This window comes from Hyaena hyaena, unplaced genomic scaffold, assembly GCF_003009895.1.
Source record: "Hyaena hyaena isolate Hyena2069 unplaced genomic scaffold, ASM300989v1 scaffold_192, whole genome shotgun sequence".
NCBI classification, from domain to species: domain Eukaryota; kingdom Metazoa; phylum Chordata; class Mammalia; order Carnivora; family Hyaenidae; genus Hyaena; species Hyaena hyaena.
This window is the reverse complement of record NW_024080825.1, coordinates 953,665-975,921: the sequence shown is the minus strand read 5'-3', so window position 1 is coordinate 975,921 and position 22,257 is coordinate 953,665. Positions and strand designations below refer to the sequence as shown.

The following is a 22,257-nucleotide window of genomic DNA, read 5'->3' as shown; positions in this document are numbered from 1 at the left end:
TTTTTCCTCCTAACAAAAACTATTTTAATGTAGGAAGAATCATGTGAACATTACATTTAGATGGTAAAATTCAGGTTACAATTATATGACATATATCAAATAATATCATACTGCTGGCTTATTGGAAAACATAACAGTGGTGACAGTCAGTTTTTAATTTTTTTTAATGTTTTATTTATTTCTAGGAGAGAGAGAGAGACAGCATGAGCAGGGGAGGGTCAGAGAGAGAGGGAGTCACAGACTGAAACAGGCTCCAGGCTCTGAGCTGGCAGTCAGCACAGAGCCCGACGCGGGGCTCGAACCCACAAACCACGAGATCATGACCTAAGCGAAAGTCTGACACTTAACCGACTAAGCCACCCAGGCGCCCCTGTGACAGTCATTTTTAATACCTTGGTTAAGTAAAGAGATAAATGGCCAGGGCTGGCACAGATATATGCAAATATTAAACAGTTCAAATATCTTTAGCCCTTCTGAGAAAATACAGATGGGAAATCTATGGCAAATATTTCTGTAATAGGGTGACTTCCATCCATTAGTAATCATTTTGTTCATGCAACTAAAGTAACTGTAATCGTTTTTAACTGGGCTCTATTCCATTCCATTGATCCACATGTCTTTTTGCTAGTATCATACTGTTTTGTTGTGTTTGTTTAATTGTGATAAGTTATATGTAACATAATTTAGCATTTTAACTATTTTTAAGTATGCAATTCAGAACATTTGCATTATTGTACAACCATCACCAGTATCCCTTTTCATAGCTACATAGTATTCCATTAGAGGAATACATTGTAATTTATTTACCAGTCCTCTGCTGATGCACATTCAGGTTGTTTTCAGGCTTTTGGTATTACAGTTAATGCTCTGACATGTAATCTAATATAAAAGTCATTTTTGCTTGTGTGAGTATATCTATAGAACAAATTCTGAAACAGAATTAATGGATCACAACACTTGTGCTTTTTATAAAATTGGCAAAATGCCTCCGTATGAATTTACTCTAAGTATATCAGCTTTTAAAAAAACCTTTCCCTACTTCATAGGTTAAAAAATGTTTTAGTGTTGGGGCACCTGGGTAGCTCAGTCAGTTAAGTGTCTAGCTTTTGATTTTAGCTTTGGTCATGATCTCAAAGTTCATGGGATTAAACCCCACATCAGGCTCTGTGCTGACAGCCTGGAGCCTGCTTGGGATTCTTTCTCTCTGCTCCTCCCCTCCTCACTTTCTCTCTCTCTAAAAATAAACAAACAAAAGAAACAAAACAGATGAACATAAGGGAAGGGGGGAAAGAGAAGAATGGGAAGCAAACTATAAGAAACTCTTAATGATAGAGAGCAAACTGGGTGTTGATGGAGGGAAATGGCTGGGAGTTGGAGTAGATGAGTGACGGTATTGAGGACACTTGTTGTAATGAGCACCGGGTGTTATATGTAAGTGATGAATCATTAAATTGTACCGCCTTAAACCAAAAAAAAAAAAAAAAAAAAAGTAAATTGGTTTTGGTTGAGGGATGGGCCCTTCCCCATTCTGCTTTTTTCTATTTCTCTCACCTCCTTTTCTTTCCCCAAGCAACTTGTGAATTCAGAAGTTCTACCTTCAGACAGAGAAGGAGTGGCCCTTTTCTAGGGTTGGGTTGGTGCTGAGCTCTAGGCATGTATGCCCAAGAAGAGGTATGTAGCAGGGATACTCTGGGTGATGGTGCTGCCTTCAGAGGCCCTGAGGAAGCCAAGTTAAGGTTGTTCTGGGTGGCCTGGGGATTTGCTACAACCTAGACCTCCCAGCCCACCTTTGCCTTCAAATGAAGAAAACCTAACCCCATCTGAGAAGCCCAGCCCTGAGACTTCTGTTGTTTCTCAGGATTCTTCTGATCCAAGTAAGAAAACTAATGAAAGTAATAATAAAATTAAAATAATTAAATTATACTTGCCTGTTTATCAGATCTAAAATGCCATCCACTGTAGCCTTGCCACTATTTTTGCATCACTCAGGAAAAAAAAAAAACACTGCCAATTAAAAGGACCAGTGCTTGCTTAGCACATAAACTTTTCTCCTCACGTATCACGCTTATACATACATAAAACAGTAGAACGGTTTTTCTTTAAATGCTAAATCATATGTAATTTCTTTAAAGACATTTTAAATGGCATTTAAAAGATGTGTTAATACCATAAACTACATTGAGCTAAAGTGACAATAACAATAGTTAGATTACAGTCACAGGCAGTGTGACTACCTCTCCATCATTTGGCAAGAACTGTAAAATTTCAGAGGCATTAATGCCCGGGGGAAATGTGCATCTTCAGTTCAATGCCATGTTACATCCTTTGACTAATTCCAAAGTGTCGTTATGCACATGATCTCATTTAACCTTCACCGCAACCTTGGCAGATCAATAAAGTCATTTTCTAGATAAGGAAACTGAGGCTTACAGAGGCTAAGTGGTCACAGTTATTGAGGGATTAAAGTGGGACTTAAACCCCAGACTTTCTGCTCTATATCTAGTTACTTCCCAGCATTTGACCTCCTCGCCTTGGATCTGTTAGACCAGACAGATGACTGTACCGGTGCAGGAAGTGAGGGCGGCTCTGATTCTCTGCTTCTTCTGCTGGAGTTGATTAAAGACACTTGCTGGCAGAAATATGTAGGCAGAAGTGTTTTCTTAAAGGTTAAAAAAGTAAAAACAGGGCACCTGGGTGGCACAATCGGTTGAGCCTCCGACTTCGGCTCAGGTCATGATCTTGCGATTCAAGAGTTCAAGCCCTACATTGGGCTTGCTGCTATCAGTCCAGAGCCCACTTCAGATCCTCAGTCTCCCCCCTTCCCCTCCCTCACTTGTGCCCTTTCAAAAATAAATAAACATTAAGAAAAAAAGTAAAAACATTAATTTAAGGACATTCTCTTTCTCCCCCCACCCCCTTCTCTGAAGGTACCAGAAAGCAGCTGAAGAAGCAAACATGGAAAAGAGAAGAAATGTAAGTATTGAGACGCCCCAGGGCATATGGAACTTCTTGAGCAGAGCCTGTGTGGCCCAGCCACCTGCAGCCTCTGTGGGACTCGGGCTCCGTGTCAGCTGAGCTAGGCATTGGTGCCAGCTGCTCTGATTTGTGAGCTGTTTACTCAGGAGGACGTGGTTCAGGTGCAGGGGATCTTATTTTTCCACGGAGGTTCTCCTTTTGAACCCCTTTCTCTTCACTGAGTTGAGTGAAATTTAGAAGGCCAAATGTTTTGCCTGAGGTTAGTAAAATGGCTTACTACTTTCTGCTCAAATTAGAATACAGGGTTTCCTAGGCTCCGTCCCTTGTTCCAAATCAAACAAGCAGAATTTCTGTATTTCTGCATTTAAATGGTAGCAGCTGTGCAGCTGTCGTCATCCTCCAGCCTCTTTGTTTAAAGCACACTTCTTGACCCAGCCTAGTTAGCAAGTTTCTTAGCTGCAGGATCCATCAAAGGCTACAACAAGCTCTCTTGCTCTCAATCATTCTCTACTCTCCCTGCTGGCTAGCTTCCAGCTGGGCTGGAGAATGTATTTCTTTTGAAATCTTAACTTGATTTAATCTTGTGAGGAAAAAATCTCACTTATTTGGGTAAGAATTCTTTAATATGGCTGGCATTACAGAAACATCCTCCTAGCGGTTTTTAGTACCTAACCTATTTAGGTTAGTGCATAACCCCTGTCAATTTGTTCTCTTGAAGGGGGTAATGCTGACCAGGTCTTTGGCCAAATTTTCCTGTAATTAAAAAATGGGTCCCCTGTGGTCCACTGTAAGCAAAAGTTACCATCATTTCACTCAACTGCTGGTTTCTTTCCCCCTCTCTTTCCTGCCTGTTATTTTTCTCCTTCCTCTTTTTCCCCTTCCTTCTTTCCTTTCACTCATTCATTTAGCAAGTATTCAGTGGCCACTTACTATGTGCTAAGCACTGTTTTAGGCACTAATACAGACTACTAATTCTGCTGTCATGGAGTTACATTATAGTGGGAGAGACGAACAATAAATAAATTGCGTTAGGTGGTGGCTAATGCTAAGAAACAGCACAAAGTGGGTAGGAGGGATAGAATGTAAGGTGGTCCAGGAAAACCTCTGATGAGGAGACATTGGAGCAGAAGATATGAACCAGGGAGAAGAATGATTCAGGTAAAAGGAAGAGCACATGCAAATGCCCTGAGGCGGGGACATTCTTGATGTGTCTGAGGAGTAGGAAAAGCAAAATCATATCCATGAGAACTATGAGAACCAGGGCTTTAACTCTGGTCACATGGGGGCCTTCAGAGGGGTTGTGTCCAAAGGAGTGATGTGATCTAACTTAAATTAGAAAAGAGGAAGGAGAAACTCTAAGAACAATGGCAGAAGCATGGAGACAAATTATAAGACAATTTTCATGATTTAGGCAAGAGATGATAATGCGCTGGACTGGAATAATAGCTACATAGGTGATGAGAAGTGGTCAGGATTTATACTGAAAGTAAAGAAAGAGAAAAATGGTGAATGGCAAAAATCATTTGGGCTCAAACACCTGGAAAAATAACATTAATTGAGATGGAGAAGTCTGTAGTAAAAGCAGGTTTATTTATTTTTTTAATGTTTTTATTTATTGGTGAGAGAGAGAGAGCATGAGCAGGGGAGGGTCAGAGAGATGGGGACACACAGAATCTGAAGCAGGCTCCAGGCTCTGAGCTGGCTGTCAGCACAGAGCCTGATGTGCTCAAACCCATGAACTGTGAGATCATGACCTGAGCCGAAGTTGGATGCTCAACCCACTGAAGCACCCAGGTGCCCCTAAAAGCAGGTTTAGAGAAGGAAAAAAGGTGCCCCTAAAAGGTTTAGAGAAGGAAAAATGGTAGAAGCTCAGTTTGGGACATGTTAAATGTGAAATGGCTTTAAGACATCCAAGTGGAGTTTTTTTTTAAAATGCTTATTTACTTATTTTTGAAATAGAGCACAAGCAGGGAAGGGGTAGAGAGAATAGGGGAGAGAGAGAGGGGGGGGGGGAATCTCAAGCAGGCTCCATGCTCAGAGCAGCACCCAATGTGCAGCTCTGTCTCACAACCCTGGGATCATGACCTGAACGGAAATCAAGAGTTGGACACTTAACTGACTGAGCCACCCAGGTGCCCCCCAGGTAGAGATGTTATATAAAACTTGGATATATGAATCTAAAATGGGAAGAGATGTGGGCTGGAGATAAGATGTGTGTGTATCAAAGTATCCATGATATTTAAAGATATGAGATGCATGCGATCACTTAGGAAGTGAAAATAGATAGAGAAGAGGTCTGAGGACTGAGCTCAGGAGCACTTTGATGTTTCAAGTTAGAGAGATAGGGAGGAACCAGCAGAGGAGACTGAGTAGGAGCACCTGGCAAAACAGCAGTGGAAACAAGAGCATAGGTGCCAGAAGCCTAGTGAAAAAAGTGCTTCTAGACTTTTTGTTTTGTTTTGTTTTTCTGAGAAAGAGAGCATGGGAAGGGCAGAGGGATAGAGAGAGAATCCCAAGCAGGCTCTGCACTGCCAGCATGGAGCCCAATGAGGGGCTCGAACTGACAACCACAAGACCATTACCTGAGCCAAAGTCAAGAGTCAGATGCTTTACTGACTGAGCCACCCAGGTGCCCCAAGAAAGTGCTTCTAAAAGGAGAGTTATCAGAAGCGCCAGGGTGGCTCAGTCGGTTAAGCATCCGACTTCAGCTCAGTTGTGGTCTTGCGGTTTGTGGGTTTGAGCCCCATTGTCAGGCTCTGTGCTGACATCTTGGAGCCTGGAGCCTGTTTCAGATTCTGTGTCTCCTTATCCCTCTGCCCTTCTGCTCATGCACTTTCTCTCTCTGCCTCTCAGTAATAAATAAATGTTAAAAAATAATTTTAAAGGAGAGTTATCATCAGAGTCAAACACCTAGAAAAGCTGTGAACTGCTCATTGGAGCAACATGAAGGTCATTGGTCACCTTGTGCTGTTTGGGAGGCCTGACTAAAGTAGGTTCAAGACAGTGGGATGATAGAAGTTGATACCATGAGTGTAGACAAGCATTTGTCGAGCATCTCTTGGGTGCCAGGTGCTGAAACACAAAGAGGAATAAGATGTGCTCCTTGCCTTCAAGGGACTGTTTAGAGTTTGGAAAATAAAGGTTTATTATCCCATTGCAGTAAGTACTATGTTAGAGAAATACTCATGGTGCTGGGGGAGATCTTAGGAGAAACTCTTAACCTGAGCTATACCATGTCAAGGAAGGCTTCCCAGAAGTGGTGCCTGACCAAGCCCAAAGGATAAATAGGAATTAGTCAAGCAGAGGGGGCAACAGAGCGGCAGAGCATGAACACAAGAGAACAGGAACATTTGACATTTAAAAGAGAATTGTCACACCCACCAAGGTGGAGAATTCAAGAAAAGAAACAGATTAAAGGGTGAGAAGTAAAGAGAGGAGAAAGGAGACTTCAGCCTTAGGCAAGGATAAGTTTAAGATGCCTCTAGGATTTCCAGGTAGAATTCCAGCTATGGAGAGAGATCTGGCTGGAGTTATAGCATGTGAGTCATCAGCAGGCAACTGGTGGGTAAAGCCAGAAGGTAGATGACATCATCTGCAAGAAATATGTAAGTGGACAATGAGGACCTAAGACAACCTTGAGGGACCCCAGCATACAAGGGAGGGACAGAGGAAAGGAAAAGTATAAAGAAGACTGAGGAATTGCCAGAAAAATGGGAAGAAACCTAGAAAAAAGGGGTATCTCACAAAAGCAATGGAAGGAAGGAAATTTTTAAAGGGGGGGGTAGGTAGTCAGTAATGACAGATGCTATAGAGGGCAAAATAAAGCAGAAGCATCCATTGCATTTGCCTGTTGGGGTAAAAGGATGTGAATAGGTGATTAAAGAAGAAACACTAGGAGCGCATGGCTGGCTCAGTTGGTAGAGCTACGGGACTCTTGATCTCTAGGTTGTGAGTTCAAGCCCCACATTGAGGGTAAAGTTCACTAAAAAAATAATAAAATTAGAAGAAACTATAAACATGAATAAGTGCTTAGCCTCACTAATAATCAAAAATGTAAATTAAAATAACCATGAGATATAAATTATAATCTAAACAGTTGGCAGATTTTTTTATTGGATAATAATCAGTATGTGGGGAAATATGAATTCTAATATACTGTTACTATAGTAACCATACTATACTGTTCTACACCTTGCTTTAATCACTTAACATGCTTTTTGATATCTTCCAATGTAAATGTATATATTTATAATATCTAAAAAATATAGCATATAAAAACAGAGGGAAAAAAGTTGAAAGCATATGCACCAAATCGTTGGCAGTGGGTACCTTGGTTGGAAGGCATAGGGAAGTCAAATAGGGAAAATAAGAGCATGCATTCAAGGCATGTATACATTTCTGTATTGACTGTGACTTTTTCCCCCAATAAGATTTTTTATTACTTTTGTAACTGAGAAAAATTATTAAAAATAAGATAATAAAATGAAAATGTCCAAAACATCATTGGTGATCTTGACTGGAGCTACTTCAGAAGTATCTGGGCAGTAGAGTTAGTGTGAATATAGAGCAATCAAATGGAAATAGCACCTACAGGCGGTACTTTCAAGACCCTTAACTATAAAATGCAAGAGATAGAAGAACATACAAAGTTGAGAGAGGGTTACTTTTTTTTAGCATCTAACATTTTTTTAACATTTAATTATTTTGAAATAATTTTGGATTTACATGAGTTATTAAGATAGTACAGAGACATTATCAACAATAGCTAAACTATGAAAAGAGCCCAAGTGTCCATGGACTGATGAATGGATAAAGATGTGGTATGTATACATACATACATACATACATACATACAATGGAATATTACTTTCAAAAAGAATGAGATTTTGCCATTTGCAACAATGTAGATGGACCTAGAGTATATCATGCTAAGTGAAATAGCTCAGTCAGAGAAAGACAGATACTATATGATTTCACTCATATGTGGAATTTAGGAAACAAAACAGATGAACATATGGGAAAGGGGATAAAAGAGAGGAATGGAAACTGAGGGTTGCTGGAGATAGGTGGTGGATGGGCTACATGAGTGATGGGTATCAAGGAGGGTACTTGTTCTTTTTTTTATGTATATAGTTTTATTTATTTTTGAGACAGAGAGAGACAGAGCATGAGTGGGGGAAGGGCAGAGAGAGAGGGAGACACAGAATCCGAAACAGGCTCCAGGCTCTGAGCTGGTTGTCAGCACAGGGCCCAACGCAGGGCTTGAACCCACGAACCATGAGATCACAACCTGAGCCAAAGTCGGACGCTTAACTGACTGAACCACCCAGGCGCCCCGGAGGGTACTTGTTCTGATGAGCACTGGGTGTTATATGTGACAAGTCACTAAATTCTCCTGAAACCAATATTACACTATATGTTAACTCGCTAGGATTTAAATAAAAAATTGTAAGAAAAAAAGGATATTACAGAGAATTCCGATATACCTCCCCCTAATGTTAACATCTTGCATAATTCTGAAACATTTATCAAAACTAAAAAATTTACTGGTACAATGCTATTCACTAAATTGTAGAATTTATTCAGATCTCACCAGTTTTTCCCACTAATGACAGAGGGTTGATTTTTTTTTTTGATGTTTATTTTTGAGAGAGAAACAGAGCTTGAGCAGGGGAGGGGCAGAGAGAGAGGGAGAGAAACAGAATCCGAAGCTGGCTCCAGGCTTTGGGCTGTCATCACAGAGCCCGATGTGGGGCTCCAACTCATGAGATCTTTAAAAAAAATTTTTTTTAGTGTTTATTATTTCTGAGGGAGAGGAGACAGAGGGAGGGGCAGAGAGAGAGGGAGACACAGAATCTAAAGCAGGCTCCTGGCTCCGAGCTGTCAGCACAGAGCCTGACATGGGCTCGAACTCACAAGCGATGAGATCATGACCTGAGCCAGAAGCTGGATGCTTAACCAACTGAGCCATCCAGGCATGAGATCTTGACCAGAGCAGAAGTCGGACACTTAACGGGACATGTAACTGACTGAGCCACCTAGGCGCCCCAAGGGCTACTTTTAAAATCCACTAGCCTTGTCAGAAGTCTGAATTATCTCCATATAAATTAGTAGAAGTGACTGATCAGATGAAAGAATACTTACATTCTACCATGGAAAGCAAGTTAGAGAAACATTCAGGAACAAATGGGTACATTTATTCCTTTAGCAAATAGTGGGATTGGGTTATATGATAGCCTAGATTCCCAGAAATTTACTTCTCCTTTTTTCTTTCTTTTCCCCATACATCTAAGAAACAGAAATACAGACCATTAATACTGCCATCAGTTATATATTCAGGTTCCTTTGAAGCATGCAATATGCTACTTCTTGAAATCTGTGCTATTTGGTCTCTCCTCTCCGTAATGACTAGCTACCACTTTTCTGAGAGTCTCTCAGCTGAGGGATTTCTTCCCTTCCTTGGAGGCTATACATTCAGATAGTCCGTATTTCTAACTCCACCAAACATCCTCCTGCTTTTAAGAGGAAGATACCCCTGCTAAGATTTCAACATTAAAGCTCATTTGACCCAGCCTCTTTATTTTACAGGTGGAGTAACTGAGACCCAAAGAGAGGAAAGGACTTATCCAAGGTCATGCATCTAAGCATAACAGTGCTGGGGCACATCCCAAAGTCAAATGCTCCTGCAGAAAAGACATTGTGTTGCATTTCCAGGTTGTGCCTAATTGGGATTCAGGCAGCCAGTTTAGATCCAAGGCAAATCCACCAGGATTCTCAGCCTTGCATGGTAGAGTGAACAGTGTGCTGAATGTCACTTTGAGAGAGGAGGTTGTGGTAGTGTAGCACCTAATGGGGTTCTTGATACCTTGCAGTCTCCATGACTTCCCACTGCCTATTCTAGGAAAGTACTTGGGACAAAGTTAAACCCTTGATACAAATGACATCAACTAGAATTTCACCTTATTTTGTGCCCCACACCTTTACTCTGGAACAGTAGAGACTGTAGAGAGAAAGAACAATAAGAGACTGTAACCCAGGTTCAGGATTTGGGAGATGACTGGGTACTTACTGTGCTTGATCATCATGAGGTGTGGCTGGAGGAGTAGGGAGGGCCACCCACATAATATTAATTGTCACCACTAAATTGGGTGCCTATTTATGTCAAATACTGCACTACATGCTTTAATATAGTCACATCTGTTCTCCATAATAGCCCAGTATTGTGGGTTCCAGAAATTAAACTGGCCCAAGGTCACTTGACTGGGTGGGGCTGGATTATACTAGTAACAGCTGTTATTGTAGAAAATACAGATAAAGAGAAGAAAATAGAAGTGGCCCGTAATCCCTTATCCAGTGATAGCCCAGGCCATCGTGCTGTCCAAACTGCTTATAGCAATTGCTTTTGTTCAATACTTTCTTGCTGCTTTTCCTTCCCCAGAAGGGCTGTGACCACTGCTGCTTCCCCATTTTCACTCTCCTCACATCCTAAAGCATTGCCTGGGTACGCTGCCAAGAGTGATTTAAGGGTATGGGGCCTTTAATGCTGTCAGACCACGCAACCCTTTTTGTCCCCCCCTTCAACATTTTTGAACACGTTTCCTTTAAGGACTCTTTTTAGGGGCATTTGGGTGGCTCAGTTGGCTGAGCATCCAACTCTTGATTTCAGCTGAGGCCATGATCCCAGGGTTGTGGGATCCAGCCCTATGTTGGGGCTCTGTGCTGAGTGTGGAGCCTGCTTGAGATTTTCTCTCTCTCTCTCTCTCTCTCTCTCTCTCACAAAACAAAAAACAAAAAAACTTCTTTTAAATAAAAGAGCACATTTACTCCTAGCTACAATGTGCCCTAAGGGATGTCCTCCACCCATACCCTTTTTGGGACACTGTCAGTTCTCCATCCCACAGATCCCTCCCTTCCTGGTCATCACCAGTAAAGTAGAAATGGTCATTTTCAAGCTGCTTACAGTTAACATCAAAAAGTTTTAATATTCTGTAGCAGATTTTTGTGATAGGAAGATGATGTATAGTTTTATTTTTTCATTTTTGTTAAATAACGAATACACATTTATTATGAAAAGAAAGAAAAAAAAATACAAATGCCCAGAATCCATGATCCAAAGGTAAACTTATCAACATCCCGATGTCTTTTCTCCCACACTGCATTCCTATGTTTATATTTATAAATACACATGTGCATTATAAAATGGGATTATGCCATCTTATAATTTGCTTTTTTTTCCCACTCAAAAGCATCTTAGGAGCATCTTCTCATGTCAGTAAATGCACTCTGATCACATGATTACTGAGAAAAGTAGTGTCCAGTTACCAAGGCAAAATGCCACTTAGATTCTCAGGGCTCTTATTAGGGCAAGGGCAGGGCAGGTGAAGTTGGAGACCCAGATGACTCATCCATTGTATGGCAGGAGGTAGCATGAGCAAAGCATGCTGCCAGAGTTAACGCAGCACCAGCGTCCAGAGCAGTTTTTCAATTCTTTCCCAACAAGAAAACTTTTTGTGCTTCTTGTATCTCTGATCCATTCATGCTTCCATCAGCGAATCATCTTGTCAGTAAAGATTTAAACACTGAAATCAGGCAGTTGCTCTTCTGTAAGTTGTTGGGTTTTTTTTCTTCAATCTTGGTGCTACCTGATGAAGTAGCGCTCACAGTGTATTCAGAAGAATAATAGGGTGAGAGACTTAATTCCCAATATAGCTGCTAATCCTGTTTAATTCCCCGAAGTCTTTCAGTCCTAGGTGGTGTGTCCTTCCTTTGTAGAAAGAAGGGTGAGTCACAGACCACAGGAACGGAGAAGGAAAGGTATTGGAGTTCGTGGTTTGTTGGGAGGTGGGGCTGTTCTCTTTATTTATAGGACAGCTTTCAGAGTATGGGACATTGAATTTTACTTCATCAAGCAAGTTTCCTCAGTTCTTGAGGAACAGCAGTGGCAGTTTCCAGGTTGTTTGCAATCTGTCTTATGTATCAATTCATTCCGTTTCGACCCAGTGAAAGTGGAACTCTCTGAGATGTGTAAACGTGTGTCTTTCAATCAAGAAAGTGGGTGGTAGTGTTTTCATATGAAGCTTGGATATTTTTCTATCAAAGGATCTGTGAAGTAGTAAATTTTCTGATAACTGAGAACTTACACATGGACACATGTAGAGAAAAGGAGGGGGAAAAAGAGGATTAGGTTCTTAGGTAAAAATAGAATTTGATTGTTCATATGCACATAGATTTTGTCAGATATGATGAAATATAATTTATGCAAATACATGTAAAAGCCTGGTGAGTTCTTTCAGTTTCTTTCAATAGTTTCCATCCTTGATGATTATTGGTGTTGGGTGGTTTCAGCTACACTGCCTCTTTGTTTTATTTAAAAGGAAAAAAAAAAGATTCACCACGTAATTTTGTGGTATGTAATGATGAGCTTGTATTAATGAATATTTGTGGTGTTTAAAGTACCTAGTATTTTGCTTTTTCTTTCTTGTTTTCCTTATTAATCTTTGGATAAAAATCCCTTGTCTCCAATGTAACTATCATTAGATCTGGGCTCTCCTTTCTTCTCATTTTGTCCTTATAAGGCTATCCTGTTTTATCACTTCCTGCTTCAGCTCCTGACTTTTTCTCTCTTCCCCTCTGCCTCTCCCGGGGTGGATGCCTTCTCCATGTGGCAGGACTGTAAGTGTTCCCAGCTGTCCGAAACGCCAGTGGACCGGGAGCAGCTTAGAGTTTTAACTTTCATTTTACAAAGAACAACATGTTTGAATGTTTCAACAGGCAAGTTATAACTGGCACTTACTTCTTGTTCTTCTAGAACACCGAAAATCTCCCCCAGCACTTTAGAAGGGGGATCCTGACTGTGTTAAAGAAGAAGTGGGAGAACCCAGCCCCGGGAACGGAGTCTCCCACAGACTCCCTGCAAAACGGCAGCGCCGAGGTCAGACACGGAGGCATCCGTCCTCCCGGTGAAGTGGCAAGAGGGTCTGCCTCTGGGGCCGAAGCCGATCAAGAAGAACAAGTCCACCCCAGACCTAGACTCGGATCGCCTTCTGAAGCCCTTAATCGATATCCGTATCCCCGCACCCAGGGCAGTGAGCATCTTAAAGACCACTCGAAAGAAAGTAAAAAAATGGAAAATTGTATAGGAGAATCCAGGCATGAAGTAGGAAAACCTGAAATCAGTGAAAACACAGAAGCCGCAAACAAAATAGAGAAATATAATGTTCCTCTGAACAGGCTTAAGATGATGTTTGAGAAAGGTGAACCAACTCAAACCAAGGTAAGGACTGGGCCGGTTTCAAACTTGAGAGTGACAATTCAAGTAATTAAAGCTATTTTTCTAAACTAGACAATTTGAGTAGTGGCCAGCATGCCTTTCGATATAATGTTAAATGAATTAATTAAAAGTCTTGAATTATGTAGAGATGCTAAGATTTGCGGATCTCTGACCCAGTTTCACATGAAATCAAGCGCACACTGGGATTGAGGATATCTAGAAATGAAGAGAGTTTGAGGCTGATTGGGGTTTTGTGTTTTTTGTACGCTTGCCCTTTTAATTTGTCTTCCTGTGCCTTTTGTCATTTGTAGCTTCGGGGGTGGAATTACTGCAGAATCTCTCTCCCCTTGGACACAGCTGCAGGCTGAGTGTTAAGGCCAGAGTTTAACGTGAAGACTAAGGCTTAGTTGTCTCTTTGCTAGCGGACTCCTTCTCTTCAGAACTTCCTCATCTGTGCCTTCCAACAAATGTTTTCTATCAGCTAAAATCCTCTCCCCGGAAAAATCAATGAGGGTAGCCAGACTAGCTGTAGCCTTCAGGAGTTTTGACTTGCAAATGCACAGGGTTGCATTTTCCTAGGACTGCTAATGAAATTTGATCCTTCGTGTGGATTGCAGACCGGGTACCCAGAGGGAATTACTTAACTAGAAAATGAGTTACATATGCTGGTGACTTATAACACAATCCAGGGGCAGCAGGGCTGGTAAAATTTTCCAGTTTTCTCATACTTTCCTGCATATCTGGCTTTGTACACGGAGACGGTTTGTTACAACAGTCATTATAATGAAATAAACAGATTTGACAGGAAGCAAAGCCATCATTTTCTCTAGATTCCATCTAGATGGGAAAGCTGAAAATTTTTAAGCTAAATATTTGGCTCAAATCCCTACATGTGTGAAGTAATGGTATAAGGCCTTCTTTCTGAGACAAAAATTCGAGAACCTGTCCAATTAATCTTCAGTTATGTTTGATGTGACTTAGTTTATCTCTTCCCATAACTTGCAGTGCCTGTAGCTTTCCTGACTAGAACAGTTCTTGGGTGTTTAAGGGATAACCTATTTTGAGGATGTAGTAAGAATTTTTACAAGTTTGCAAACCTAGAACCCTTTCCTGTGCATGAGTTTTAGCTCTATTTTAACACTGGAACCAGTTGGCAAGAGATGTAACCGCAAAGCAGTTTTATGACTTTTCTTAAACTCTCATCCCTCTCAATTTTTAGTCCTCTAGGGCCTGCCAACTCCCTCTTTCTCCTTTATGGTCTTAATTAAAAAAAAATTTTTTTTTTAATTTAAATGGGAAGAAGAATGTTAAGTGGAAGGGAAAAAATGTCAGAAATCCTAAACAGAGAGGAAGGGGTTTTGTTGTGACTCAAAGCACCATTGTAAGTCTCCTCCTCAGAGACCCTGTTAGGGGCAGGATGGCTGATGTCATACCAGCGCACACAATGTGGATTCAGTGCAAGAGCCTGGTGCATGTCGAAACTGGCCTAAGGTAGGAAATGACTGGGATTGCAGCAAACAAAAATGCTGATTATGTGGAAGGATCTGGTGAGAGACTTTTTTTCTCATACATGTCTGGCGAGAGATGGGTCAGAACAAGCCTATCACTTTGTGGCTGGTCAGAAGTGGAGAAAGACTCCTCGTATAAAGAAAAATCCTTCTAGATCTCTAATAGCACTGGGCAGCCTGACTGTTAATGGTATAGGAAGATGGGGCGGGGAGTGTCTAAGATTGACCTGGACTTTTTTAGGTGCGTTTTAAAACTTCCTGATTAAATAGTCATTTGTCACTTAATGGACCACTTAGTAAAACTGAGTTGGCTTTGGTTTTATAGCAGTTTCTAAATAAGCACCATTCTGTTTTGTTTACTTTAAAAAGTTTTGTCTAATATTAAAAAAAAAACTCAGGTTTTGTCTACTTTAGCTTGAGGCATAACTAATTAGTTTGAAACTAGGTTATGGTTATTGTTAACATAATTTCAGCTTTAACATGGATAAGGCTTTAATCAGGAAGTTACATAATTGGATCTTTGGAAGGAAGCTCTCACAAATAGGGTAGGGACACTAGAAATCTTTTTAAGAGCAAGAGTCTACAAGAAAGAATGTATACTTCAGAACTAACAAATGAGTGCCTCACTGAGACAAATGAATATAGTAGGTACAAATTGTGTGAGTCTTTGGTTCCATAATTAAATTTTAGAGAACTGAACTGAATCTCAACTAACTAGCTGGGCAGGGGCAGGGAGCACATAGATAATGGAAATACATGGTCTATCTAGTGTGTGGTCCTAAATCTTTTTATCAGTTATTTACAAGAGACAACGTTAATTGGCTTGACTTCTACTTTTCTTGGTTCCTCTTGTTCCCTTTTGCCTGAGATGGTTTCTGTTCTTGTCCACTTTTCTTCCTCATCTCTCTGCCTTCCTGGTTTTTTCTGTCTCCTTGTGACATCTCTTCTCTTCCCATGACTCTAAGAGGTGAACCCCCAAAGTAGATCCTGATCCTCAGTTCTTAACCCAAGCTTCAGCCTCATATTTCTGGTTTCCTGCCAGATCAGACATCTTTCTTTGAATATCCCTTAGGCACTCACATTCAAGAAGGCTAAAAAAGAACCCATTGTCTTTCTAACCAACACCCTGCTTTCCCCAGGTGGCCCTTAATGCATCACCATGCACCAGATCTCTTTGTCTGTGAAACGTGGGATCAGTTCTTCCTTCTACGTGTTTCCTCTTCTCAGTCACTCATCTACTAACTCATCTAAATAAGCCTACCCTCTACATGTTTCTCAAGTATGTGCCATTCTGTCTGGTCCCATAGTATTGCTACCACCTCCCCTGTCAGCTTCTCTTTTCTTTACTCCCATCCATCCTCTACACAGTTGCTACTTATTTTTCTAAATAGAGTTGTAAATTAGTTTACTCCCTTCATTTTGATGTCTCAAAATTAATCCTTATTTAATATATGGGTCCTCCACAGTGTGAGCTCAACTACCTTTTAGTCTCATAGCCAATCTTCTACTTAAACTCTGTATTACTCCTTGCTCTATAAATTATTCATGACTATCACCCCATTACTGCCTTCTGCAGTCTTACTCCTCAAGGGTCTATCAAGGCTCTGAGGCCTTACCCCCATTTCAGATAAATTAACCCTTCTCACTTTCCTATAGAATTTTCTTTTTACTTCTGTTTGGGCACTTATATCATGCTTCCCTTAATAGTCATTTATAAGTTTGTATACTCCCAAAGTCTATAATTTCTTTCAAAGTAATGTTTTTCTTCCCCAGTGGTTAGCACAGTGACTTAGCTCTTAGTGTTTATTTAGTTAAAGGAAGAAACAAAGCTTAGAATTCAAAAAGATTATAAGTAATAAGAATTGATTAAAGGCTTTTCCTCTCTTACTTTCTACCTTTGGTGAATAGATACATTATCCAGGTCAGATGGTTTAGTTGAACGTGATGGTTCTAATTCCTATGAGCAAATGAGCAATGTGGATGGATTAATATAATTTACCATCATTACTAGGTAAAAGAAACTCCCCAGCAACATACACTGAAGTGGTTTAGCATTCCTATCATATATATGTTGATCTGGATTTTCAGTAGCTGAGGTAACTATTCTGGACATCCTTTTATGAAAAAGATAGCTGGTTAACTACTCCTACCCAACATTCAGTTAGCATCATGTTGACATTTGAATCCATAACCTTTAGAAGCCAGGGTGTGGTTATTCAAAAAAATTAAGTACCTCTTCTTTCATGCCCAAGAATGACCAACCACTGTAATGAGCATGTGACGGGCTCATCAAGTCTCACTTCTTTCTGTTTGGTTCTTAACATATTTGGTTCACACAAATCCTTGGCTAGGAGAATAAAGACCAAATACTTGGATGATATATTTCTACCTTCATAACCTATTGCAAATTATTGTCTTTTGTTTGGGTCGATTGAACCAGTTAGGTGTAATGCAAGAAAATAAAGCTAGACTATGGATATCTGTTGATTGTTTTTACAAAGATGCAGACTACCGCTTCTTTCATGTAGTGTTTCCATTTTCTACGAGAGGAGTTAGATAAAGGAAGAGAGGGAGAAGAGGAGAAAGTACCTTCTCACCAAACATCACTGTTTCCTAAAATACATAAACTCACTCATTTGCTCATTCTTTAAGACTAACCAAGGATGGGAAATAGTAATGAGAAAATAATAATAAGTTTATCCATAAGTGAAAAGAATTAAAACTATGTAGAAAATTTTTTTTCTTTCTCCTTTTATCCCTGTGTATTCATGGTATATTTTAATGCTTCCAGTTAGTTGTATTTTAATTGTGTTAACTTACCTTATATGGCAAAGGTGAAACAGTACATTCAGCTAAAATAGAAGGATCTAAAATAAAAATGGAAGTTTCCCTTGTCCCAGCCAGCCCCCTTTTCATTGTTTACTAATTCTCTCCCTTTCTACTCCTAAGCCCTTAAACAGAATTTCTGTTCCTCTTGTCACCAGGATGACTGTATGAATGGCTACTACCAAAACACCAACAAAAGCTGCACTTGCTAATATGAGAGTAAAATCATCCTTCTTCGAACAGTCCAGTATTTTTGTTGTTTTTCTTCTTGTAATTTCCTGAAAGTGACATTTGGTATTTTGTTCAGCTTTATGTAACTCTGGTATATAACAGTATATAAATGTTGGTGTAATGGAGCAAGCCCTTGAGCAAATAAGGTCACCAAACTAAAGTTCATTAGATGTTTTATCCATAGCCAGCCAGTCTATAAACTACCTCAAAGAAACAATTTATGTTTGCCCTCTTGAAGAATGGGTAGGTGTACATAGGGAATCTCTACATTGTTATAAAATTATCCATGACATTTTATTTTCTCCTTTCTTGGTTAACAACTCCATGTGTTCTTTTATCCACTTAATGTTATCTTAATAACATTTTTCTTCTGCTTTCTTAATGTCTTTTTTTAAATGTTTATTTATTTTTGAGAGATAGAGTTGAGCGGGGGAGGGGCAGAGAGAGAAGGAGACACAGAATCTGAAGCAGGCTCCATGCTCTGAGCTTGACAGCTTGACAGCTCTGACGCACAGAGCCTGATGTGAGGCTTGAACCCATGAACCGTGAGATCACGACCTGAGCCAAAGTCAAGTACTTAACCAACTGAGCCACCCAGGAGCCTCTTCTGCTTTCTTAATGTCTTAAGTAAGTCACTTGAAATTATATTCCAAGAAGAAAAAAATTCCAAGAATGTTCATAATTGGTATTAATTGCATATTTTTAAGTCAGAATTTTAGGATAGACTTAGGGAGGAAAGAGACTTGAATAACTGTCAACATACTGTTGGGTCTAATGTAGGGGAGTATATCCTTAATTTGCTTATCAGCAAATCATAAATCTTAAATTGACCTGACATTAAACCTCCAATAGATACATTGCTAGAGCTTTCAATATGAACCTGGTAACTGGTTTTCTTAAATAAATACAAGAATTATCTTTGGTTTTCCATCAGTGCCATCTTTCCCATATTAAAAGTAACTTTTTGCCAATTTCTTATGGTCACTTATGATTTATAGCTTCTTTTATAATTTCAAAATGTAAGTACACTGTAAATACAAGTAAGTGTTATTTTAACTGACCTCTCTTTATATTGGATCATTTCTCATAAAAACCTCACACCAGTGTAAATTAAGTTTTATTTACTCTTAATTAGTAACTTACTAATTCTTTCCTCTTTTGTGGTAAGGTAATAATGCATCCATGTGTAAAGATGCCAGTCAAGGAATTCTGATATGCTTCACTATGGCTGCCGTTGATGTACCAACTAGAGATCAGTCATCTCTTTTCTGTTTCCTTTCAGGCCAACTAACTACTTACTGGTTTCTAGCTGGTTTCATTATAATAAAACATGTCGACAAGTTAAAACAAAAACATATTGAAAAGTAGTGTCAGAGGAATGGAACATCCTGTATGTGAGGTTGGCTCCATTAGAATTTGGAGTAGCCAGAAAGACTCATTCACCTCCTCAAATATGATATCATACATTTCTGATATCAGACTCCTGGATTAGACAATATAGGTGTGTATACCCAGATGAATATATTAGTCATTTCCTCAAACCTTCTAACTCACTGATGATATATAGTGAATGAAAAGTCCCTATCAAAATCTTTGACATAGGGATGCCTGGCTGCCTCAGAGGAGCATGCTACTCTTCAGTCTCGGGGTTATGAATTCGAACCCCACATTGGATGTCAAAATTACTTAAATAATAAAACTGAAAAAAAAACCAAAATCATTTAAAAAATCTTTGACATAAATCCTAGAATGGTAAGAGACTGTAAACTTACTTAATCCAGCTCACTGCCTTCAGTTAGGATATTAAAATCCCTAATTTACAGATGGAAACAGCTGAGGTCAGAGACACTTACTGACATACCCAGTGTTATTTGGCTACTTAATATCAGAGCAAGCACTGAAATTGTTTCCTAACATCTCTACCATGTAACAGTATCTTCATTAATATTGTAGTAACTATTAGATAAAAACAACTGGTCATGGCCTTACTTATGTGAAATCTAAGGAAACCAGGAAAAAATTTAAATATATGAACAATTGTATTCTCAGAGACTTTAGCTCTCTATCTTCCCTCTTCCCATGCTTTATAGTCTCATAACTGAATTAAAACATTTTTAAGTTTATTTATTTTGAGAGAGAGAGCTTAAGCAGGGGAGGGACAGAGAGAGAGGAAGAGAGAGAATCCCAAGCAGCCTCTACACTGTCAGCACATGCCCCAGTGTGGGGCTTGAACTCACGAACCCATGAGATCACAACCTGAGCCGAAACCAATAGTCGGACATTTAACTGACTGAGCCACTCAGGCACCCCTTGTAAGTGAAGTAAAAGCCTCAGGACAATGAAGAGAGGAATAAGCAGGAATGCAAGAGATTTCAGGGCTCTTGGGTGGCTCAGTTGGTTGAGCATTAGACTTTTCTATGTATCTTCCTAGTTCATGTGATTATCTTTTTATAGCAATATAGTATTTCATTATGGTTAGATATTTTTCTAGCCTAATAAAAAACTCTAAGCATTGTGGCAGAAATATTTTGTTTTTAGTTATTTTGGGGGGGGACTATATTACTAAAGTCATATTCTCATGACCAAAAGTATATAATTCATTAAACATTCTTTGTACATATTCTCAGCTGTTCTCAAAGATTATACTACTTTTTAATACTATTAGCACAGACTGAGGACATATTTAAATCTCTAGCACCTTGTCATCATTTGATTTTATCATTTTTATCTATTTCTATTAATAAATATGAAGTATTACCTCTCCTTCCTTTTTTTCTCCCCCTAATTGTAAAAATATACACATAGTTGGGGTGCCTGGGTGGCTCATTTGGTTAAGCATCTAACTTCGGCTTAGGTCATGATCTCATGGTTCATGAGTTCAAGCCCCACATCAGGCTCTGTGCTGACAGTTCAGAGCCTTGAGCCTGCTTTGGATTCTGTGTCTCCCTCTCTCTCTGATCCTCCCCCACTCATGCTCTCTCACTCTCACCTCAAAAATAAAAATAAACATAAAAAATTTTTTAAAAATATGAAGAATATACAAAAAGATTTTGTAGAATGCTTAGAAATACATAAAATATAGAGAAATCCCACAACCTGGATGTAATTGCTCCTTTTATATATAATGTTTTGTTCAAACATCATTATTTTTTTCTGTTTTATTCTACCTGAAGAAAGGGATGTTTGTCTCTCAGTACTTTGAGAAATTAAGGCTAGGTTTTATCTATATCCTGTGCATAGTTCAGCGAAGTCCCATTTTCCCTAAAGGCCATCCTTCCTCTACCCTTGACTTTCAGGGATGAGAGCCTGAAGGAAGGTCAAAGTTGAAAGGTGGAAGGTAGTGGTTGAGAGAGGTAGAAGGTAAATTATAAAGTGTTGAGAATCAACTTTTAAACAGAATTTTTCCTAAAAATTATGGGGATAGGAAATCCTGCGTTTTATTTGATATTTGGGACCTGACTTACTATATTTCTTTAAGAAAAATTTCCAGAGAAATTCTGCAGACTTCTAGCTAAAAGCCCTCAGCTCTTGTTCTCCTATGGGTAAGGGTTGATGCATTTGGTTTATGGATTCTCAGAGACTATTTAAAGGGGCGTTCCCACTACTGAGAGTTACTGTAGTCAGCTGACAGGAAGGAGGACTTGGGAGGTGGGGGGGAGGCCAAGCCTTAGGAAATTCCAGAAAGTCTTAAACTGTCTTGTCTTTTCTCTCTTCTCTTAAAAGGCTCCCTCAGGCATCTAAGTAAACAGAGCTGAAATGTGATAAAAATGTGTTACAGAAGAGTATTTCAGTATCAGAATTCCTAGGGTTTTTTTTTCTTTTTGTGTTCTTCTACTTCCTTGAGAAATATTAGAGGAAACTCCTCCTTCTTCCTGTACCTCAGATTACCACTTGTAAAATGAGGATCATAAAATTCATCATAAATGCTTTTGAGTTTTTGTTATTCTTAATATTTGAAGGATTTGGAGGTGAAATGGCATCAAAAGAAATGCTCAGTGCTGTGCCTGGGATCTCGTTAAAAGCCTTCCCATCTCAGAGCTGTGGTTCCTCCTCAGAACCAGTATAACTTTGATTTCCAGAGACATTTCTCTTGATTTTTCTTTAAGACCAAATGGCTTTGCACATTCACTTTTTTAGTACTTGGAAGAAAAAATTCAGAGTACTGATACCCTCATGAACCTGCAGGCTTTAAGAAAGAAAAAGGCTCTTAACTTCATTTAGCATGAAGTTTTAAATTAAAAGCTAGCAAAGATGGAAAATTTTTTTTAAAATTTTTTTTAATGTTTTATTTATTTCTAGGAGAGAGAGACAGCGTGAGCAGGGGAGGGTCAGAGAGAGAGGGAGTCACAGACTGAAACAGGCTCCAGGCTCTGAGCTGGCAGTCAGCACAGAGCCCGACGCGGGGCTCGAACCCACGAACCGCGAGATCATGACCTAAGCGAAAGT

General features: G+C 39.6%; 1 protein-coding gene across 5 annotated transcripts in view; it reads left to right on the top strand.

Annotated features, from left to right (window-relative positions):
• LIMA1 (LIM domain and actin binding 1) overlaps nucleotides 1-22,257 on the top strand; it is an 85,643-nt gene that overhangs the window by 37,742 nt on the left and 25,644 nt on the right. For 4 of the 5 annotated variants that reach the window (XM_039241391.1, XM_039241392.1, XM_039241390.1 and 1 more), the window contains exons 3-4: nucleotides 2,928-2,973; nucleotides 12,785-13,249. In XM_039241391.1, coding sequence (XP_039097322.1) covers nucleotides 2,928-2,973; nucleotides 12,785-13,249 — 511 coding nt within the window. Of the gene's footprint in view, nucleotides 1-2,927; nucleotides 2,974-12,605; nucleotides 12,649-12,784; nucleotides 13,250-22,257 lie in introns of those variants that run through there. The other variant, XM_039241395.1, reaches the window with a different exon arrangement.